The sequence below is a fragment of the Lepidochelys olivacea genome (assembly GCF_965140295.1).
Source record: "Lepidochelys olivacea isolate rLepOli2 genome assembly, chromosome: 21".
Classification (NCBI taxonomy): domain Eukaryota; kingdom Metazoa; phylum Chordata; order Testudines; family Cheloniidae; genus Lepidochelys; species Lepidochelys olivacea.
Window position 1 is genome coordinate 12,275,168 of NC_140431.1, and position 20,613 is coordinate 12,295,780.

Sequence of the window (20,613 nt, forward strand, 5' to 3'; positions counted from 1 at the left end):
CAAATGCTTCAATATAGAAATGCATTGTGCAACTGCAATAAACCCATGGATCATTAGGAACAAATAATTTTGTTACATAACATATGAGATATAAAATGCACAGTGGGGTTTGTGGGTCTGATCTGACTTCAGTGGGTTCTGGATCAGGCCCAACAGCTACCGTTTCCAAAAGAAAATAAGGGCATCAGGCACCCTGATCCCACTGAAAATCAACAGGAGTTGGGCCTCAAACGCCTTGGGCTCCTTTGAAAATACCAGCCTCTGGGTAACATTTTCAAAAGCACCTCGGTGACTTAGGAGCCTAAATCCAATTTTCAAAAGCTACTTTGCTTTTACTGATATAGCTATCTATGTCAGCTGATTTTTTGCTGACACAGATATACCAACAACAGCCCTCGTGCGGTTGCCTCTTTAACCACAGTAGTAGAGGTAAGGCTGCAAAGCTTAAGTGTAGACAAGACTTGAGGAGACTAAATCACTTTTGCAATTGAGATTTAGGCTCAAATCATTTACACATTTTTGAAAATGTTACCGATGTGTAACGACAAAATATTGTCAGACCATCAGATATTTAATGCCGTATGCTGACTGTCGTCAACCTACCCAGCATACGCAGATCTCTATTATACCCTCCTCCACCACTTCTGCCACCATAGCATGGGCACTGACCCCATGAAAAAAATCGCCTCCCGCCTGCTGGCAGCCCCACCAATCAGCGCCTTCCCCTCCCGCCCTACTGTGATCAGCTGTTCCGCAGTGTGCAGAGGCTAGAGGGGAGGGGAAGGAGCACGGGTGGGAAGAGGTGGGGTAGGGGCAGATCAGGGGCGGGAAGAGGTGGTGTGGGGCTTGGAGGAAGGGGTGGAGAGGGGGCGGGCCCCAGGGCGGAGCAGGGGTCAAGCACCCCCCAGGAACCAAAAAGTCAGGGCCTCTATGCTATAGCTTAAGTATAGTCACAAAACCACAGCTCTTGCTCACGACACTGTTTCTTTAATAAAAAAAGAAAAATCCACATTGGGGGAAAAGGTGCATCATTGTTTGTATTTAAATGCAAAAAGTAAAAACAATTTTTAAATTCTTCTTACATACAAAGCTGATTTATTTACACTCTTTACAGGCTTTTCCCAAGTATTTACAAACTTTGCAATATATTAAATTATAATCATCCATAAAATTCCCTGCATATTTACATTCTTTAACAGCCACTTGAATTTACAGTGTACATAATTCAACAGTCTTTATGCATATATCTATAGAATAGTTTGCCCAGCATACCCCTGAGTCTTTGTAATAATGTCACAATTAACCATATTACCCCCCCCCATTTCCCACTACACAAAGAGAGAACATTAAAAATAAATCAATGCTCCTTTGTTGGAATTTGCACAGCAAAAGGAAAGGCCAGCACTTCTCATGTTTAACTCAACACGACAGTCCCTCAATCCTTTAAGACACCTATTTTCAGGTATTCCAGAAGAGGAGAAGAGATAGCTCTTGATAGTAAATATACAAAGAGAAGAAAGCTGAATTCTCTGAGTGGTGAAAGGTTTCTGTTCATTGGTTGCAAGGCTGCTGGAATGGCTCATTACTTGTGCTCTGATCCTGGAAAGTGCTGAGTTCCCTTATTTCCCAATGAATTAACAAGGAGCCAAGGGCGCGGCAGCACACTACAGGATCGGAGCCGATCCTGCAACCCTTCCTCACGACAGCAGTCCCACTGCAGTGAGGCAGGTCTACCTGCGTGAGAAAGGGTGGTAGGCTCGTCTTCCTCATACCGTGTAGCGCGGTTACCATCCAAATCACTATTGACTTGATTTTCTTCCCCGTTCCTCTAAGGCTGTATCTAACGCTGCAATCAGAGGTGGGACTGCAGCTTGGGTAGCCATATCCATGCCAGCTTTAACCTGGCTGGCACAGCTAAAAAGAGCAGTGAAGGCCTGGTGGCACGGACTTCAACGTGAGCTCCACAAGCCCACCTGACATCCTGGGTATGTACTTGCATTGCTAGCCCGTGCTGAGGTCCATGCCGCCACGTCTTCACCACGTCAACCCAAGCTGCAATTAGCGTAGACATACGCCAAGACAAAATGCACCATACGGCACACCCAGTGCCTCCCCTCCCGTCTGGAGAGTGGGCACTTTGCAACAGCTGTTGAGGGAGGGGCTGGTACATGCACCAAAAGTCATCTGGCTCCAGTAGGATCTTACCCTAGAAAACTCTCCAGGGCTTTGCAATGGGAGTCAGAGGTTCAGATTTGCAGCACTGCACAATTCTTGTTAAAAATCAATGGGAACTGGATGTCCAGATCCCTCTAGTTTCCCACTGTTGAAATTAGGAAAGTAGTCAGACTCCTTTCTCCTGCATTCAATTACCCTGAGTTCAGAAACCAGAGAGATCGAGATAGACAGTCAGTGTCTTGGATTATCGGAGACAGGCCTTAAACCAGCCTCTGCAAAGTTCTGCCTGCCCCCTTCCCTGGAGCAGGTAGTCTTTCCTTACAGGTGAGTAAAATACGACAGTTTCGTTATCTCTGGTCATTATGGGCAAGGGCAAGTGAGCAAGTTGTGCGCCTTGACTGGTGAATTTTCACAGCAGCTTTGCAAGGCCATGGCATTCAAGGAGGTACAAGTCCATCTCCAGGCTCATACACGAAGCATTTAGGCACGCAGTGAATTTCAAAAGAGGGATGAACTAGGTGAATGGGGTTGGGCCCCAGTAGAGAGTAGGGCAAGGTGTGCAACTAGCCGCACACAGGGTCTGTTTAAGACATGTTGTACGCAGAAGGGCCCACAAATGTCGGGCAATGCTGGAGGCCACTGACACCCATGACGTAATATACAGCATCAACGACCTGATCCACTTGCTAAGATGCCTCAGTAACTGAGAAGATGGCCAGGTTGCTCCACTCTGTTACAAACTCCAGAGCCATAGGAGCCGGCTGGCTGTTTGGGGCAACATTCAACCCTTTCTCTACTAAGTCCTCGGTTTGGGGAGATTGCAAGAATAGAATTGCCCTTCCCCACCTCTCAAGCCTGTTACTGCCTTTGGAAATGCTGCTGCCTTTCTGGTTGGGAGAAGTTGTGCCCCCAAGACACAAACGGGGTAGTGGGTGGGATGGGACCAGTTCTTGCCGGCAGTCATCAGACTATCTAGCCTGGAAAGAGTTGACTAGGAGCTGAAATGTTGACTAGGAGCATGCTGCATCTCAGCCTCACCAACCTCATTCTCCTTTGGCCTTATCCACACAAGAGTTCAAACCCTGACAGCCATGCCTGTACTGAATCACAGCAAAGTGCTAACGCTATTTTCCTGGCTGCCAGAGACAGAAACCACGCTACAGACCAGGGCTTTGTACTCTAGTGCTGATGGGGCCACATTTGATTCTTCAGTATCTTAACAAGCAGAGTAAAATCAGCCTCCTCCTGTTTTGGTTTAGCAGCTAAGTCTGCCTTTAATGTCTTACAGCTCTTGGAAGCAGAGGAGAAAGCATACTGGAAGTGTAAAAACAAATGATGTAAATTCCAAAGGCAGTGAGGTTTGGACATGTGAGCACTGTGTCTCCTAGACACAGCTCTGGAAACTTAAGCAGAGACCAAAAGTGCACTTGGAAAGCAGATTTGCAATCAGGACAGATTCCCCATCCTCTGGCCAACTGGCGTAACGCTCTGCTAGTTGTGTTTGAGCTGGGGAGGAGCCATTTTTATGGGTGCACGTCTGTAGAGTAGACATAAACCAGCTTTAGAACCCACTGCTTGTTAGAGAGCCTGACAGCTGATTGTCCTAGTGGCTGATTTCTTGTCCTTCCATAAAGCCAGGGAGCCGCATTGGCAGTGATGGGGGTCACAAAACACAGGCATTTAACCGACTACTGGCAATTTTCTCTGCAACTTTTTACGAATCACATTCACAGACACTTAGAAGCAATAGCAACACTAACTCACTCATGATCTTAACACCGAGTCCAATACAGCCCCTGTGCGTGTCTCTCATTGAATGCTCAATAAAAACGGAGCGAGACAGAGGGAAACCTGGGAGCTGATGAGGTAACCTTGTTAGCCTCCAAATGTAAATTGAGAAGCTGCCAAACTGTAAATAGCATCGGTCCCTAATTTGTGTGTTTAGGGCATGATCTGTCTGCCATTGAAATCAAGGGTAGCTTGCACAGGATCCAGTCCTTCAGAGGGCTACACGTGTGTGAGAGCGTAGGGTGTGCACACAATCACTAGTATAAAACCCACCAACAAAAATTAGCAAACAATAATACTGGGAGTTGTACTACCCTAGTTCCCTGTGATATTTTGCTACCAATTAAATTAGACCTTTATTGGTCAAAGCCAACTAAAATAACCCCCACCCTCTCACGTTCTACTCAACCTGTTTTGTCTTTTCCCTCTTTAGGGACTGATTCTGCAAACACCCCGCCAGAGTAACTCATTAGCATTATGCATGTAGGGAAGTGTTTGCGGATCGTGCCCTTGGATTATAAATTCTTTTGGGACAGTAACTTTCTTCTGTTTTAGCTTTGTAGAGCACCCAGCAAAATGAGGCTCTGATCTGGACTGGAACCTCTAAGCATTACTGTAACAATTAATACCAGCAGCAGCTTCACACCCATTTTCCAGCTGTTAAAAACTTGCAAGAGGGTGGAGGGAAATTGTTCCACTCCGTTCTTTTAATTGACCTAAAGATGTTTACAAATGAAAAGATTCTTGTGTCTCATAACTTGATTAACTTGCTTCAAAACAAAAGAGGCTCTCACGATACCATACAAACAAGTGAGAGAGTATGTCCTGAACCGCAGCCCAGGGCTATGACTTCAGTCTGACACATCTGTAAGCCATCGTCCACAGCAGGAACAAAGACCCATAGGATCAGGCTTGGGAGGAATGGCTGTAACTGCAGCCGGCACATGATGAAACTGATCCTCTCTAAAGGCACCGGACAGGGGAGCACACAAGCAACAGGAAACCTGCAGAGGAAGCTCGGAAGGGACTCAGGAAAAAAATCAACATTCATTCTGGAGAGAGATGGAGCTTTGGGATCTGGAAGGAGTTAACACACAAATGACTGGGGGGAAGAAGGAACCTCCAGGTAAACCAGATCCTAAAAGCTGCCCTCATTTAGGTCCTTCCCATACTGGCCAAGGAAAGCAAGCCAGCACATTTCAAACAAGAGCTGCATAGTATATGCAAGCAAGATTTGTGAGTAAGGTGCTGGTGCCGTTTGCCTCGCCAATGTAGACAGGGGCCAAGATTTCAAAGGAAATCAGTGATTCTGGGTGGCCAACTTGAGACACCTCAAGGGAGTCTGATTTTCACAGGGTGGGTGCTCAGCACTGTCTGAGAGTCAGGGGGCTCAAGATCACTAGTCACTTTCGAAAATCTTAACCAGGGGTTTCCAGGTCAGACCCAGGTGGAGCCGTGGGGGAGCACGGGTGGTGCAGTCCACTCATCGATCTGGAAGGGGAATCTTATGCAGTGCTTCCCCGCACCTCAGCCTGGCTCTTGCCAAAGCTCTTGCACTCTCAGAACCTGGACAGCCAAATTCACGCCGGTATTTTTGTTAGAGGAGGAAAAGAACATAGGGACTATTTATTGGAACCAGCAATGCTCTGAGGCTGCCATAATGCAGAAGAGGCCAATCACAACGAGACGGGGGGGAGGGGGGGAGGGTTAAAGAGCTTCATTTGATACAAGAACGCTGCTGTGTGTGGCAGTCTTTGCAACCGGGCTGTAAGGCCCATTCTTTTCCTGTGGCAGGGAGCCAGGCCTGAGTCTGTGAATGGGGGCTGTGGGGTTCATTCTCCTCCTTGTGGGGCATGGAACTGGGTTGTGATGTGGGGGAAGGAACCATGGAACATGTCAGTCATATGTCCCCTTGACAGAGCTGCCCCAATAGACAGGCCCAATGTTACCTCTCCGGGATGAATGCACCGGAGGGTTTCAGTCACGGTTTCGCCCACTCTGGGGCTCCCTGTGAAATTCTAACAGTGCAATAGTCACAAAGGACACAAGGAGAAGCTTGTTCTCGGAAATGCATCCCCCTGCACTCAGGAAAACAAACGTGTGCACCCCCAGGGCTTACCTGAGGGGGGCGATCAGTGCAACTGCCTCTCTCCCAAGGTACGTCGGAGGATGGGCAAGTATTACCTCGGGGGCCAGGGAAACGGTTGCTTGAAACACAAGGCCTCCCACATGGTGGGCAAAGCTGCTTCCCCAGGATGTTTCAGTTGCACCAGTTTCATTGCTTTTATACACCCATTTTCTTGTCCCCCTCGTGCATTCTTCTCGCACCGGACTGGACTCCAGCTCTCCCACAGTTCTTAGCTAGAGGATCCATCGCAAATGACTATGGGCTCTGCTCCTCTGGAGTTAAAGCTCATCTTCCAGTAATCCGCACTGGCATAGCCTTTGGGAAACACAACAGGAAGTAGCATGAGACGGGCCCACGACTGGTTATTGTACTGGACAAGCTCAGACACCACTGTGATAAATATGTAGATGGAAGAGAAGCTGATCAGGGCCTCCATTTTACATCTCTATCACAAGGCAGTACCTTCAGCAGCACCCTGGCAGGGCATCAATCAGAACAGACTCAGAGGGAATGGGGTGAGTAAGTCATCCACACCATTTCCTCCAGCATCCTGGCTATTCCTGAGTGGTTTCCTCTCTAAGCAATCACCTAACCTGACCCTGCTCGTCTTCGGCAATGTGACAAGACAATGCTTTAGAAGGGATTTGATATATGCAGAGAAAATGTTAATGAACAAGGCTATGAAACTCCTCTGCCTGCAAGACCCTCAAGGGAAAGGAGACTCAAATGATCCTTGGAAATCAGTGGGGGCTTGGCCAAGAAAACAGTGAGAGATCAGGACTTAGGCATGAAGTTACATAGAGTATCTCAAGGCATTATGCCGCTTCTGCTCTAGGTCATAAACTGAGCCCTCAAAGGGGCTGAGGAGTAATTTTTCTCTCCCGCTACATGAGACAGCTTGGCACAGTTGGTTGGGTGCAATGATTTGGTGCTGGAAGTAGATGCTCATCTCTGTCGGAGGCACTTGGTACAAGACACAATCGGGATCAGGCGCCTGGCCCTGCTTCGGGAGGGGATCACCTAGGTCTACTCACTGCAGTACTGGAACTCACCGAAATCCCCAGCTTCCAGCTCCACCGACAGAGTCCTGCAGTGTCCTCTGCACTCCTTGGAAGGTGCAATATTCAGGGTTAGCTGGCCGCTTCCAACTGCAAACAGGCTGTGCAGTCCGTGCGTCTGTAACAGATGGGAAGGAGGAAAGATATAGAGGAAGGAGCTTCAACACCTCTCCCTGTCCTTTCCGGGCACGGCTCACCCCGGCCAGTGGCTGCTGTTTAGAGGACTATTTATTACGGGGCTATCAATATGAAATCATACCAAATCCAAGGCCCTGAAGGCTGCTGATGCCCCTCTTCAGCTATACAAAGCAGCACAGCCCCACCACTCCTCCGCACTCAAAGGAAAACAAACAAGACAAGGAGGAAAAATGGGCCCAGAGGTGGGAGAGAGAACGGGCAGAGGCCCAGAGTGAGGGGATACACTCAGGAGCACCCATCCCTGATCTGTGCCAACAAAAAATGGTCGGGAGCTACTGCATTAATCCAACTTCACAATCCTCCTCCTAAGTTGCTATGGGTATGTCTACACTGCAATTAGACACTCCCTGCTGGCCCAGGCCAGCTGACTCAGGCTTGCAGTGCTTGGGGCTGTTTCATTGTGGTGTAGACATTTGGGCTGCAGCCCAAGCTCTGGGACTCTCCCACGTTTAGGATCCTAAAGCCTGAACGCCTACACTGCAACTAAGCCAGCTGACACAGGCCAGCCGCAGGTGTTTAATTGTAGGGTAGACAGACCCCAAGTCAGATCCTTATTTTACATATAGGGAAACTGAGGCACAGAGCAGTCAAATGACTGGCCCCCAAAGTCACAGTGAGGCAGGAACAAAACCCAGCCATCCCAACTTGCATTCCCTAAGCTTTACTCATCAGACAAGAATCTCCATTTCCCAGTGCGCTTCGGAAAAGCAACTGATTGCACTGGTGGGTGAAATGTATTCCTTTGCAGGTGTACAGGCCAAGCGACATGCGAGCACCTCCTGGTACATAGGCCTTACACTGGCTCTCTGCACGTGGGTGACTTCCCTGCATTAAGGCAGTCATGTACCTACACAAAAGAGGAAAGCATACCCCGGGATGGATGTCTCACCTTATTCCCTAACTCTGGGTTGTGAATGAGAAAGCAGCTTTCCAGGGAAATTGCCTTTGGGAACGCCAGCAAAGACAAGGCAGGGAAAAGTTCCTGGAGAATCTGAGTTTTATTCAGGGCTTTGTTCCTATAAAACATATTAAAGAATCACTTTATAATAATGCTTAGCGCTTATATAGCCTCTGTCCAACGTCAAAGGTCTTCGCAAACATTCATCCCTGACACTCCTATGAGGTTGGTAGCTACATATTATTAGTCTCATTTTATAGATGGAGAAACTGAAGCACAGCCAGGTGAAGGCTCTTGCTCCCACAGAGTCATTATCAGAGTTGGGATTAGAACTCATGACTCCCCAGCTCCTAGGCCTGTGCCCAGGTCACACCATTCCCTTACACAGTGTTGCATATTTGAACAGGAGGTAGGATACGATGAGTGGGGCTGTAGCCCACGAAGGCTTATGCTCTAATAAATTTGTTAGTCTCTAAGGTGCCACAAGTCCTCCTGTTCTTTTTGCGGATACAGACTAACACGGCTGCTACTCTGAAACCTGTAAAAATATGGTGTTGCTTCTAGATGGGACCTTATCATGCTCCTGTACTGTGTCAAAGCCTTGGACAACTGTAGCCCTTTAGCACAGGTCACAGACATGGTCAACACAAGCTGAGGTCCCTGACACATTTTAAGACCCTACATAGTTACATCTGGAACGTAGATGGTTCCTGAAACTCTGATACCCAGGTTTCCTTCAGACTGAGATCAGATTATACCCAAGAAATTGTATCATGCGACCCAAGTTCAGCCTGATCTTACTGTGAGGAACAGCACACAAAGTCCCAGCATGCAATGCTCCAACTTGATCAGAGGAGCCTTCCACATGGCTCAGGATGGAGTATTCTGCATTGAAGCCAGCATAAGAATGTAAGAACGGCCCTACTGGGTCAGACCAAAGGTCCATCTAGCCCAGTATCCTGTCTTCCGACAGTGGCCAATGCCAGGTGCCCAGAGGGAATGAACAGGTAATCCTCAAGTGATCCATCCCCTGTCACTCATTCCAGCTTCTGGCAAGCAGAGGCTAGGGACACCATCCCTGCCCATCCTGGCTAATAGCCATTGATGGACCTATCCTCCATGAACTTATCTAGTGCTTTTTTGAACCCTGTTATGGTCTTGGACATCACAACATCCTCTGGCAAGGAGTTCCACAGGTTTACTGTGTGTTGTGTGAAGAAATACTTCTTTTTATTTGTTTTAAACCTGCTGCCTATTCATTTCATTTGGTGACCCCTAGTTTTTGTGTTATGAGAAGTAGTAAACACTTCCCTATTTCCTTTTTCCACACCAGTCATGATTTTATAGACCTCAATCATATCTCCCCAGTCTCCATGGACTGCATTTCAATTAGTGGCAAAGGTGGGCTAAACTCTGCTTTTATCTTTTTTGGCCAATCAGCTTTAACCCTCAGGCTCCTGAGAAGTCATCAATACGTTTTTGAACTGGGCAGAGCTTGGGTACCCCTGGAAAAGGGTGGCATGCAACTTCCACGTGTTTTGTCTCAACTCACCAGGGGAAGGCAAATGGAAACATCTGTCTTGGAAGGCAGCGCCAACGTTCAGCTGAATTCTCTTCTATTGTGATCTCTGTCAATTCCGGGTACTGGGACTGAAAATGCTTCAGTTCATCATAAGACAGATACTGCCCTGTCTTAAACAACAGCAAAAGAGAAAGATCAGCAGTGTTAACCTGGCTATTTTCTCTCCCATTTCCAATTCCTTGCATCACTTCAAACAGGGACAGCCCTCTGGGCTTTGCATTTTAACAGGGAGAGCAATTAACCATTGGAACAATTTATCTAGGGATGTGGTAGGATCTCAATCACTTTCAGTCTCCAAGAAATTATGGGCTTAATGCAGATATCACAGGGTGTGGTTCTCTGATCTGTGTTACACAGATGGTTAAGACTATATGATCACGACGCTCCCTTCTGGTGTTAAAAACATACACATTACCTTGATTAAGAGGGGCTGAGGCCTCTGGAGGTTTTCTGATAATTGTCCTAGATCAGTCACTACCTGGAGGCTTTTAATGGCAGCACAGCAAGAGCAGTTGGCAGGAATCTCAGAACCATTCTGCCTGCAATCTAGTCCCCACCAGTCATGGCACTCTGGAGGAACAACAAAAAACAAGCTTTATATCAGGATGAGTCAAATGGAAAGGTAACGGAGTCCAAATTATACACTCATTATCTCCTAACCCAACACAAAATATTGTCAGATTACTGATGACATCCAAGGTTTATTAGCTATTAAAAATAATTAATCGGGCAAGCTTTGTTGGAGTCATCAATGTTGCTTTTAATAGACTCTTTTTCCTTTGGTGTTAGAGAAGGCAGTGAATTGATGTTTTTGGAGACAGGGTCTTGGGGCTGTGCATGGAAGAGCTTTATGGAAATTTCTCTTTGTCTGTAAATCTTTGAGGAATGTGGGCTAGATTATGCCATTACTACAGAAGTTTGGGGAAATCTGATGGGCCTTTATTATTGTGCGACTAAACTGAAACAAATCCACAAAGAAAACGTTTGGATTGCTCTTCCGTTTAAAAGACACCCAGAAGACAAAACTCAGTTGTCAGGTTACAAATGTCCTTACTGGGGTCATTACCACACCTTAGACTACGACAATCAGCTGCCTATTTACTTTTTACCCAGCCCTCAGCTTGGGCAGGTTCCACTTGTGTCCCTAGGCCAGTTTCTATTATACAGTAGCACAGTGCTGCTAGGACTTGGCTGCAGAGCTTGCAAGGGAATGGTCTGGATTTAAACAAGATAGAAACTCTGCGGATATGTATCTTTTTAAAGCATCAGCATTTTTATTTCTATCTGGTTATGTAATTTTTTTTAAAAGATCAATTTGGGTGCTCAACTCTTAGCAGATCCCAGTCAGAAAGGAGTCTGAGTTATGGGCACGATCTGAGTTATGTCGGATGGATAAATGGGCACAGAGAAGTTAAGGATTAATGCCCCACTGACTTCAATGTTCAGGGGTCCATCCAATTGTGGGATCAGGGTCTCAGCTGGTAAAAGCTATGGTCCTGATTATACAATTTGATCAGTACAGGGAGACCCTCATTTATACCTTCATGGAGTCCCAGTGAAGTCAACAGCACTCCGCATCGGTGCAGGGGACTTCCCACACACATCAGATTGCAGAAGCAGGCAGGGCTGAGTTAAAGCAATACAGAGCCCTACACACACCTCACATGGTGCCCCCCCAGACCTGCTCCCAGCCTGCGGCCCTGCCCCCTCCTTAGCGTGCTAGCACGTTTCAGAGAGAAGACAAATGGAGCACGTCTCTTGGAGCTATTGTTTCATGCCACCTACAGACTCAGACAGACATTAGTGACACTTGGATGTGAAGAAACACTTGAAAATGTGATCTAAGAGGGCTGGCAACATTTGTAACAAAAGCAGAGATTCTCATCTCATGTAACTCCAACAGCTGGGATCCCAGATACAGGCCTACAGTGCCTTCGCTTTAATCCAGACATGTGATTTTCAAAGTCACCTGGAGGTTTGGATGGCCAGGAACTGGGAGCCCAAATCCTTCAGATGGCTTTAAAACTCACAGCCTAAGTGTTTCTACAGAACGTGCATCCAAACGATTGGAGACTTTTTTAATACTAAAATCAATAAAAAATAAGAAGCTCCCAAATGTGAATGAACGCTGGAGTTATTACATGTAACAGGTTATATCTGGTGGGCATCATACGATGGAAAAGCATTAGATTTGTTTCCCCTACTTTAGCTCCCCTCCTTCCCAACAGTCAAGGAGTAGCTTTACAGAGGTTTACGGTTCATTGAGGGATAACAATATGGGAGGGTTATTTGGAACTATTACATTATTTTTATTCATCCAGGTCCCAGGCTTCAATTCTTTATTACCTGTGAATCTGTAAGGCTTGAACAGGGCATTTCACATATTACTGCTGATATACGGACTAAGGAGGATCAGGATAGAATTCCTGTTTCTCATTGGAAAACACAGTTTTTTTTGTTAAACAGATATGCAAGTGTAACATTTTTATTCCTAGCAAAAGGTCAGTTGCACCCCTCCGCATGCATGATGTTTTAACAGACAGAAGAAGCAGCCACTTCAGTGTGCTTTTCCCATCCTCCCAGCTTACAGAAGGAAAAGGGAAAAATCTTTGTTTTGTCAGCAGTAGGGAGTGTGAATTTAAAAACGCATCTAGTTGCTGATGGGAAACAAAGACCTGAACGATCTCATTGGAGTAACTGCAGTCACCATTAGCACGGCCAGAGAACAACAAAACATATCTTGGGACTAGACAATGGCAATTCACAATAAAGCAAGGGACATTAAAATAATCTGTTTATCGTGAAATCCTCTAAGCACTGTCCTTAGGTGCTGTAGCCAATTGGTCTGCTGAAATTCTACACGAGACCGAGAGCGCAGTAGCCTGCAAGACTGTATGTTAATCAGCTCTCCAGTCCAGAATTTCTCTTTTGAATTAGCATGGGATATTTGCATTCTCAATTGCCCGATTGAAGAGGTTATTTATTTTTGCCACGAATAAGCCATCTAGAGAGCATTCGAGATGGATTCCCAGTGCTGCCGGCAGGGCTGGGTTGGTTTGTTTTTAATTAATCTTTTAGATTTATTGTTGAGGGTGTTAGTCTGCGTATCAGAATGCGTGTGACCTGCATGAGAAGTGTGACCGGAGAGGAGGGCCCGGCCTTGCTAAGAAGGGAGGGAGTGATGCAAGGCTAGACTGCACATAGATGGGAGGACAACGCGCCTGTAAGAGCACACAAGGGATTGGAGCAGGCACTTCACAAAGTATTTGTTCTCCATTTCGATCAGACTCCTACATTCCTTTCAGATTATCACTCTGTCCAGCCACCCTGGGGGATCATTGGGGTTGTAAATGAAGCACACTGGGCGTGTGATCTGTTTGTAGATTTAACAGGAGGAGGCATCTTCATATAAACAGGACAGACTGTTACTGTCGAACTACGATTATATCAAGGTCCATTACAATGTAAAGCTGCAAGCGTGCTAAATTATTCCTGTGTAGCCTGATCATGGGATGAGTGGGAGTGGCTGTTGTATTGATATGTCCTACTACACATGTACATTAAGGAGGCAATGGTCAAGCTGAAACTCCCCTCCCCTCCCCTGCTATATTTTCATACAGCCCTCTCGCTTTTTGCGGGAAGGCAACTGACCAATATTGCCTCATTCTCACATCACACTCCCTGCCTGCGTGTCATATCCACCTCTCGTCTCATCTTAAACTTATGGTCGGTGCCCTGGAGACCTCCTTTAGTTCTGCAGTTGTACAGAGCCTAGCGCAATGGGGCTCTTACATGCTACTGCTAATGTAAACACACAACGTCTTTTTGAATGTTACTGTGATTAATGTAAGAGGGATTTTGGGTCAACATTTCCATGACACAGAACAAGCAGTTCAAGTTATAATCGGTTTAAAATGACCACCCTACCCTCTTTTACATTTCCACAAACTGTCTCAATATTTGGCCCTCTCCTCACCGAGGAATGCAACGGTCTTTAAACCTGCAGATGCACATGGATGTCGAAGCCAATAAGGGCTTGTGTGCAGCACAGCTGGATTGGAAACTAAAAGGTTCTTAACAAGCTTGGCACTGCTGTGCAGAACCCCAGTGAAATCAATGGCAGCCCACTCACATGGATCTGATGGAAAGGCGCCGTGTTGTGGTTTAACATCAGTCAACAGCAGAAGGCTGAGAGACAAGGCCGGAAATCTAGTTCAGGGACCCTGAGCACCATAATGCGGAGAGCTAGGGGCGGCCCCGACTCTGCCGAAAATTTTATGCTTGTGGAAGCAAAGGCAGCTTAGAGCTCAGATAAGTGCTTCAGAAAGTGTAAGTATCAAAATGTTAAGAGCTGACAGTTTGCTGGCTAACCTCAGAGTCAGCTGGCCTCTACAAGCTTCCCCTAGTGGCCCACAAAGCATCCAAGACTCCGAAAAGCTCCTTTAGGCAAACCAGTGGCAGTTTACTGTGCGTGGACCGAAGATGAGTTCTCTGCATTGGAAAACCTGCTCCAAAGTCAATGGGAAGAGGCCCATTGACTTCAACGGGCTTTAGATCAGGTCCCAGCTTTTTTGCAGTCACTGTTCTAGATGCTGCCTTTAGAGGAAGGGACGGCCATCATCATTCATGCTGAATGGAAAAGAGCTCCCTGCACCAAGCAAACACGGCAGTGAGACAGTCACGCAAAGAAGCCTCACAACCTGGTTTCCGATGCATTTTCTTCTGGGTTTCCTGCCTCCTCTCTCTGAACAAGTCCTAGGAAGTCTGAAGAAACAGCACTAAACCCACCTGATCCTGGTTCCACAGGAGCCTTTCCACTGATTTCAATGTGCTTTTGATCAGGCCCTTGAAGAGTGCAGTTCTATATGCTGGGTCTACGTGCTCAATTTTTGTTTTTTTCCTTCTATGGCAATTGTGCTGGTCAGTTTCCAGTAACAACCACCCAATGCTGCAGCCCCCCCTCACAGGATGTGAACTACATTGTCAGAAAGTACCAGAATAGTGGAAATCTGGGTGGGTCGACAGATAAGCCTCAGAGATATGGGTTCCAACCAGCTGTGGAATAAGCGTGACTAATTTTAACCCAAGACTATTCAAAGGTGAATTCAGGCTTGGGGTGGATCCCTACAGGCATGGTAAAATGACTCATCTATCCTGTTGGTTTGAGAGCCAGCGGATGATTTATCTATTCAGACTTTAGGTGCACTGGATGCGATTGAGATGGACATCTGCTGATCCTTCCATAACAACATCTGTGCACAGCTGCTTAAACCACAGGCCTTTCAAAATGGCTTTAATGAGATCCCTGAACAAAGGCAATATTTTGAACAGTCCGACAAATTTCTGAGAGGGTCTCCAGTTTCTGATGATTGCTTGAGGCCCAAGAAATCCTTACTCACATTTGCAGGCCTTTTTCACAAGTACTTTTATGGATGTCAGTGGGCGAGATCACAAGAAAAAGGGGCTATTTTCCCAGACTTTAAGACCAGAAGAGCCATTATGGTCATCTCGTGTGTCCTCCTGCACAGGATTTTTAATTCCTGCACTGAGCCCAATAACTTGCCACTGAGCTAGAACGCATCCTTTGGGAAGACATCTGATCTTGCTTTAAAGACTGCAAGCAATGAAGACTCCAGTTGCATCCCTTATTATTCCAATGGTCAATTTCCCTCACTGTTACAAATGCACTCCTTGTTTCCAGTTGCTTCAACTTTCAGCCATGGGAGTTTGTTATGTCGTTTTCTGCTAGTTTAACGAGCCCTTCTGGAAGTAGGGATTTGCAGAACGGAGCCCTCAACCTAAAAGTGAGGTCTCTGTTCTAAATGAGCCACTATTGCCATGACAGCAAAAGAAAATGTGGCCAAAGTCACAGAAACCTGTCATCATGCTTATGACCAGAATCCTTTATCTGGACAAACTACAGAGTTAAACAACAGCTTCATTAAATCTGCGGAAGGATGCAGGCCTCATCTTGGTGTTGCTAGGCACCCCGTTTCTGGGCCAAGATTGAGCACGGCTAAACAAAGGCTCTCAGTTCCTCTAGCCAGCCCTGACAGCACTTAACTGCCTTTGGCCTCCATTCCAGAGCCATTGTTGTCTCATCTCCCATCTGTGCTTGCTTCTGAGATGCGACCAGCCAATGGCCATGTTAGCACTGCTGCAGACTTCTAACCTCTATGCCCCCTTGAGTGTCTCCCTTGCCCATTTGTAGTGTGTATATTTTTGTTCTGCTGTCTCTACTGCAGTTTCTACATCCTATACCCAATGAATCAGCTTGCGAAGTGCTTTGGGAATCCATCGGGATGACAAGCACTACCTAACTGTAAGATCCTCTAATACTCTAACTCTCTGAAAAGTCTGCTACCTACGCATCTCAAAGCGCTTTACAGATATTAATGAATGAATGCAATTTAGTCTTTGAGGAAAGCTATGATCATCCCTATTTTACAGCTGTGGAAACTAAGATCACTGAGATGAAGCGATTTGCTCAAAATCACACAACAAGACCTTGGCCAAGTCAGGGCCAGAAATCGCATCTTTGCTACAAGGACCATCCTTCCTCCACAAATAAAATGATTCATCGTGATTTTTAAACTAGGCTAAAAATTAACTTGGTCATTTATAATATAAAGTCAGAATGAGACCACATTGGTGCATTAGACATCAGCTGAGTTCAGAAAAGCCTATTTTCACAGGAGTGTTTATTATTACAGTGGAGAGCTAGCTGCACAATAGTTAAGATTGAGATGTCATTTCCGTTTAAACAAAGACTCTTCTTAGTGCTCTAAAATCCAGATTGCCTTGAAATTTGGCACGCTTCATGGGGGTGCGGGGTATGGGTAGTGAACCAAATTTGAGGTCACTTAACCAACGGGTTCCAAAGATACAGCCCCACCACCCCAAATTAACAGCTTATGAAAAAGGCATATTGTTTTTTTGCCCAGACCTAGGGATGAAACCTTGGATCTGAACCTGACACAAGGGTCTCACTCGCTTGAGGGCTACCCCCAGAGCACATGGTACTCACTAGCCCTTGGCGGGGGAACAAAATTCAGAATGTTATTAGCAAGAATTTGGCTCTCCAGTTGGGCTCTGGAATAAGGGTCAAGCGCCAAACAGATCACTGAACATGTGCAGACAGCGAGGCTAAGAGGATTTGTAGGTGGAAAACTTTCACTGCAGCTGGGTAGCTTGAGGGGCTAAGCAGTAAGCCTCTCATCCTGAAGAACTTACCCAGCCAGCGTCAGGTCAAGTCTCATCTCGGTCAGAAATCTGGGAAGGGTGGGAAAGCACATTGCTAAAATCTGGCTGTGTCAGGGTTTTTTTTCATTTTGGGGGAATGTAATCAAAGTACTTTTATAAAAAAAGAAATGAGACACTGTAAAGCTTGCTGGCAGGGGAGGGAGGATTCTGGGGATGGACAGTAGGGGCGGTTGGAGGAGGGACACTGGGAAGGGGACAAGAGGGTGAGTGGTAGAGGAACTAAGGGAGAATGGGGGCAGAGATGCCTAAGGGAACCTGACCCTCTCCTCATGTGAGCCAGGTTCTGTTTTATGTTGCGGTGGCGCCTAAGAGAACCAGGCATGGACCCAGACCCCATTCTGTAGGCACTGTACAAACACAGTATAAAGAGATGGCCCCTGCCGAGCGCTCACAATCCTCACCCCTACCTTTGGGTAATTTGGATATAGCTCATCTCCCTTCAAAGCTGGTGGGAAGCATCTACCAAGGGAAACCTACTAACAAAATAGCCTACAGTTTGTTCTGGGTCAAACGGGCCAATGTCTCATGGGTCAAAGTCATGTATTTCACCAATGGGCAAGTGGCTGGTCAAAGAACAACTTTCACTCATAGTTGAGTGATTGAATAATCATTCTGATCCAACTGAAAATGGGGAAATAAAATCTCCAACTTCATTTGAAAGGTTGGATCCACAATTTATGTAAACAAGTGATCAGAATAAGCAGGGCAATTCTGCTGCAACAAATCTGCTAGTTGAAAGATAAAAGTTCTGGCTGGCCAAAAGACCCTTTAAGAAATCCACTCCACCCTGCACCTCCAGCTATGAGCAGGTGACCTGTAAGGCAGCATATACAACTCCGACTCCCAGCACAAATCGGACAGGACAATAACACCACCACTTTGCAATTCTATAGCTGCTTCCATCCAAGGATCACAACACACACATGAAGCTTCACAATAGCCCTGAGAGGCAGGTATCATTCACTGGTGTAGCACATCAGAGCTTCTCACAGAAACCTCCACTAACAAACATACGGGCAGAGGAGGGAGCCAGGGAACAGGAGAGATACTGGCTTCCAAATGCAAAAACATAGCAAGTTTTCTGCATTCCACAATCCCGCAATAACGAGGCGTTCGTTTACCGTCAGCAATTTCAACCAAACAACTCCACTGCTTGAATGAGGGCCAAAGTAAAGCTGAAAAATACAAAGAATCTACGCCACCCTTCACTGCAAAGCCAGCCTGACTTTTCCTTTTCCTTTTTTCTTTTTTAAAAAACATGAGCCAACACACATGTCTGCTATTATGTCTCATGAGCTTGCAGCAGCAACAGGATTCAGAGGAAGCCCTGGGGCATAGCGAAGTCGGTGCAAAAGCCGAGTGCCCCATTAGGCAGAAGTGCTTTTCGCTGGGAAGCGAACGAAAATCATCATCTGTCTCTGACCAAGGTTTGCGGCTGACGGTAGACAGGAAGGCTGGTCCAGTGGTCAGTGTGCCAGCCTGGGGCATGAGAGACCCAGGGTCGGTTCCTTCTCCACCAGAAAAAATTCATGCCCCTGAGAGACACAGTTAAGCTGACCTAAGTCTCGGTGTAAATGCTGCTAGGTTGTTTTGTCATGTGGCACCGTCAACCTAGTTATTGCCCCTCGAAGGGGATGGATGTACAGAAAATCTCCTTTTGGCGCTGTATCAAGTATCTACACTATAGTGCTACAATGCAACTATAGCCCTTGTAGTACTGATATACCCTCAACGCCTCGAAGTCCTCCGTCTGTAAAATGGGATAACGATACCACTGCCCTACCTCACAGGGGGCTGGGAGGATAAATGCTGTATGTTAAAGATTGTGAGGCGCTCAGATGTTACAGTAATCAGGGCCATATAAGTCCCATAGACAGACAGACACATCTGTGCAAAGGCTGCTCTGGAAAGGGTTAAACTCACAGGGAAGCTGGAACGTGGTTGGGAGCCAAACAAGCCTCAAGCGAAACCGAGGTGGCCAGCCAAAAGACAAACATTGCTGTTGTACTTTCTCCCAGCTATTCAGGGCCAGCTAACCACTCCCTCTGTGATCTGTCCCACCACTTAGCACTCAAATGCACCCGAGCAGAGCTCTGCAACATGATAACCACCCCACTTGAGTTACATTTTGTTGCTTAAACATGACAACTGTGGCAAGGCTAATTTTTTATCAGTTTCATGAACAATCTATTTTAACACATTTTTAGACCCCTCTGATCTAGGTGGCTTGGTAGTCTGAGCATGGGACTGGGAGCCAGGAATTCCCAAATTCTAATCTCCAACACTTACTCCCCTCTGTGGCTTGGGGAGAGTCGCAGGGGCTAACGTTTCCACAAACAGCCTCTGATCTCATGTGCTGCCGGTTTTGTGTGCCCAGCGTGAGACATCTTGGCCCTGATTTTCAGAAGTGCTGAGTACCTGCAGATCCCATTGATTTCAATCAGGGTAGAGGACGCTCAGTCAGGATCAGGCCCTAAATAGGGGGAGCTCCTTCTGCCAACATGGGCATTTCATTCAGTTTCATGGCAGAAACACCCAGGAAGATTATTTTACCACAGGAGCAATGATGTAGGACTTGTCTGTTTCATCTCAGGGGTGGCTGCCTTCACACCACACTAAAATGCAGCTGCAAAGCATGTTGAGGGGTGCATTAGTGGACCCGACAGCGGGTAATATTAGTGTAAACACCATTTAGAAAGGGATATAATCCTTGAGGTTTTCATTAACAATTTGGGGGGCAGAAAGATTTGAGAATAAAGTTCCAACCCACTTAAAATTTAAATACACACAGACAAAAAACCAACCCTTTGTTGAGTCCAAGTGATTCAGGGACAACTTGAGGGCTCCTATGGGAAATGGAGATGGTGGAAAATATTCACTATTCTTTTCATTTTAGTATGCGACCAAAATGTGAAGCAGAAAATAAGCGTCCAAAGAGAAAGTTGTTTCAGGGAGCTGGGCAGCTCAGGAGACCGCAAATGGGCAATGGAACCTTCTCCCTCAAGTTTGCTGGCTCAAGTCCAGCCTGAGTTGTGACTGAAAGTTATTAACATTCCCAGGTGAGCTTCTTGGGGCAGAGATTCGCTTTGTGTTCTGTGTTTGTACAGCACGTAGCACAGCGGGCTCCTGGCCCATGAGTCGGGCTCCTGGGACTGCAGGAATACAACCACAATCTGAAGGTTGTTTGGGGACCTGTGTGAAGTGAGTTTGGCAGGTTGGGTCTCAGGCCATTTCGCAGGCATCCACATCACAAAGACCACCACTAATGGGTCACTGAAAGTGGATTATCCACTTGCCCCTAGAGCTGCTCCCTCCAGGGCAGGTGCGTGGCAGGCAAGCAGGCTGCATGAAGGAGGCTTGAGCTGACGCAGCCCACGCTGCACCTGTTCTCTTGAGAAGGGTTCAGCTATCCACAGCTGTCAATCTGGCATCTAAATTCACATTGAAATGAGAATAAAAATATCAGAAGTATGCAGCTACTTTGATGTGGCGGGGGGAAAGGGAACCCTCTGAGAACCAGCTG

General features: G+C 46.6%; 1 protein-coding gene across 1 annotated transcript in view; it reads right to left on the bottom strand.

Moving 5' to 3' along the window:
• Positions 1 to 1,083: 1,083 nt before the first annotated feature.
• LOC311510978 (bombesin receptor-activated protein C6orf89 homolog) overlaps positions 1,084 to 20,613 on the bottom strand; it is a 33,580-nt gene continuing 14,050 nt past the window's right edge. The window contains exons 4-8 of the mRNA XM_084611152.1: positions 10,243 to 10,397; positions 9,798 to 9,937; positions 8,237 to 8,363; positions 7,144 to 7,267; positions 1,084 to 6,406 (exon numbers count right to left, since the gene is read on the bottom strand). Coding sequence (XP_084467278.1) covers positions 6,321 to 6,406; positions 7,144 to 7,267; positions 8,237 to 8,363; positions 9,798 to 9,937; positions 10,243 to 10,397 — 632 coding nt within the window. The 3' untranslated portion in view covers positions 1,084 to 6,320. The remainder of the gene's footprint in view (positions 6,407 to 7,143; positions 7,268 to 8,236; positions 8,364 to 9,797; positions 9,938 to 10,242; positions 10,398 to 20,613) is intronic.